General features: G+C 50.7%; 1 protein-coding gene across 1 annotated transcript in view; it reads right to left on the bottom strand.

Annotated features, from left to right (window-relative positions):
- Positions 1-57: 57 nt before the first annotated feature.
- LOC130587805 (exportin-7-like) overlaps positions 58-2,476 on the bottom strand; it is a gene marked incomplete at its 3' end in the record, with an annotated part of 7,641 nt that continues 5,222 nt past the window's right edge. Inside the window, exons 4-6 of the mRNA XM_057388774.1 lie at positions 2,164-2,262; positions 1,121-1,219; positions 58-185 (exon numbers count right to left, since the gene is read on the bottom strand). Of these exons, the coding sequence (XP_057244757.1) occupies positions 58-185; positions 1,121-1,219; positions 2,164-2,262 (326 nt within the window). The remainder of the gene's footprint in view (positions 186-1,120; positions 1,220-2,163; positions 2,263-2,476) is intronic.

Here is a 2,476-nt window from a genome sequence, read left to right on the forward strand (position 1 = left end):
GGGTTTTTGTCCCCATTCCCGGGTTTTTGTCCCCATTTTGGGTTTTCCAGCACCCACCTGTCCCTGTTCTTGGTGAGCAGGTTGCGCTCGATGCCCTCCATCAGGTTCTCGAAGCAGAGGTGCATGGCCTGCTGCTTCTCCGGGGGCTGGCTGTTGACAATGCTGTTCCTCAGGTCTGAGAAATACTGGGGAAAGGGCACGGAGGGGTTAATGGGGTTTGGGACAGAGCACGGACACATCCCGGGATTTTGGGATCACAGGGAACAGGTCCTGGATCTGATTTTGGGATCAGGAACAGCTCCTGGCTCTGATTTTGGGGTCAGCAGGAACAGGTCCCGGCTCTGATTTTGGGATCAGGAACAGCTCCACACTCTGATTTTGGGATCTGCAGGAACAGGTCCCGGCTCTGATTTTGGGATCACAGGGAACAGCTCCTGGCTCTGATTTTGGGATCAGCAGGAACAGCTCCCGGCTCTGATTTTGGGATTGGCAGGAACAGGTCCTGGTTCTGATTTTGGGATCAGTGGGAACAGGTCCACACTCTGATTTTGGGATCATCAGGAACAGATCCACACTCTGATTTTGGGATCACAGGGAACAGCTCCTGGCTCTGATTTTGGGATCAGTAGGAACAGGTCCTGGTGCTTTCCAATGGATGGGGTTTGGGGTTTCCAATGAATGGGTTTGGGGTTTCCAATGGATGGGGTTTGGGGTTTCCAATGGATGGGTTTGGGGTTTCCAATGGATGGGTTTGGGGTTTCCAATGGACGGGGTTTGGGGTTTCCAATGAACGGGGTTTGGGGTTTCCAGTGAATGGGGTTTGGGGTTTCCAATGGATGGGGTTTGGGGTTTCCAATGGATGGGGTTTAGGGTTTCCAATGGATGGGATTTGGGGTTTCCAATGAACGGGTTTGGGGTTTCCAATGGATGGGGTTTAGGGTTTCCAATGGATGGGTTTGGGGTTTCCAATGGATGGGGTTTGGGGTTTCCAATGGATGGGGTTTGGGGTTTCTAATGGATGTTCCTCAGCTCCAGGAAAGGCTCTGACCCTTCCCACCCACGGGATCATCCCAAGGGGTCCCCAGGAATGTTCCCCTCCCCGCTGGGATGGACCCCTCACCTTCTCATTGAGCAGGATGAGGCCRAGCAGGGGTCGGGACATGGACCACTGGTTCCTGCAGTCCTCGAAGATGATGATGTTCAGCACCGTCGAGAGCATCTGGGATGGGGAAAGGAGGGTTAAAGGCAGCCCTTTCATCCCATATCCCATATCCCCATATCCCATATCCTATACCCAATACCCCATACCCCACATGCCATATCTCACATCCCATCCCACATATCCCATATCCCACATCCCATATTGCACATCCCGTATCTCGTATCCCATCTCCCATATCTCGTATCCCATATCCCACATCACATATCCCATCCCATATCCCACATCCCATCCCACATATCCCATATCCCATTCCCCATCCCATATCCAAAAACCCCGGAGCACAGCCTGGAATCAACCAAGAAGAGACGAAAAACCAGCAAAAAATCCCAAAAACAAATTCTCTTTTAATCCCATTTATCCCATATCCCACATCCCATCCTACATCCCATATCCCATATCCCACATCCCATATCCCATATCCCATATCTTATATCATCCCATACCCCATATCCCATTTCCCATCCCATATCCCAAAACCCCGGAGCACAGCCCGGAATCACAACCGAGAAGAGACGAAAAACCGGCAAAAAATCCCAAAAACAAATTCTCTTTTAATCCCATTTATCCCATATCCCACATCCTATCCCACATATTCCATATCCCATATCCCATATCATTCCATATCATCCCATATCCTACATCCCATATCCCATATTATCCTATATTATTCCACATCCCAAATCCCATTTCCCAAATCCCATATCCCACATACCCCAAATCCCATATCCCATACCCCATATCCCATATTCAATATCCCATACCCCACCCCATATCCCAAAACCCCGGAGCACAGCCCGCAATCACAACCGAGAAGATGCAAAAAAACCATCAAAAAATCCCAAAACGCAACTCATTTAACCCCATTTATCCCATCGAACACCTCGCCTGGAGATGGGAACACCCACGCTTTGGGATTTTGGGAATGAATTTGGGAATTTCACCTGCTGGATCATCTCGGGGTGCTGCTGCATGATGTGCAGGAAGCGGTCGCTCTCCTGGGCCAGCGGGGTCGTTCTCTTCTTGGTGCTGCGGGACAGCTGCTTGAAGAGATAAGTGACGATGTGGTCCAGGCAGGAGCAGCAGCCCGTGCACACCATGGTGTCTGCGGGAACAGGCAAATTTGGGATGTTGGGATGTTGGGATATTGGGATCGGGATGGGAAAACTCCCGGGAAAACATTGAGGGTTATTAAAACCCGTCCTCGCTGGAAAATTCCAGCTTTGCCAGAGGTGGAACTCCCTCAGCTGCTCTCCC

This window comes from Malurus melanocephalus, unplaced genomic scaffold, assembly GCF_030028575.1.
Source record: "Malurus melanocephalus ecotype Western Australia unplaced genomic scaffold, MMel_1.1 scaffold_2481, whole genome shotgun sequence".
Lineage (NCBI taxonomy): Eukaryota > Metazoa > Chordata > Aves > Passeriformes > Maluridae > Malurus > Malurus melanocephalus.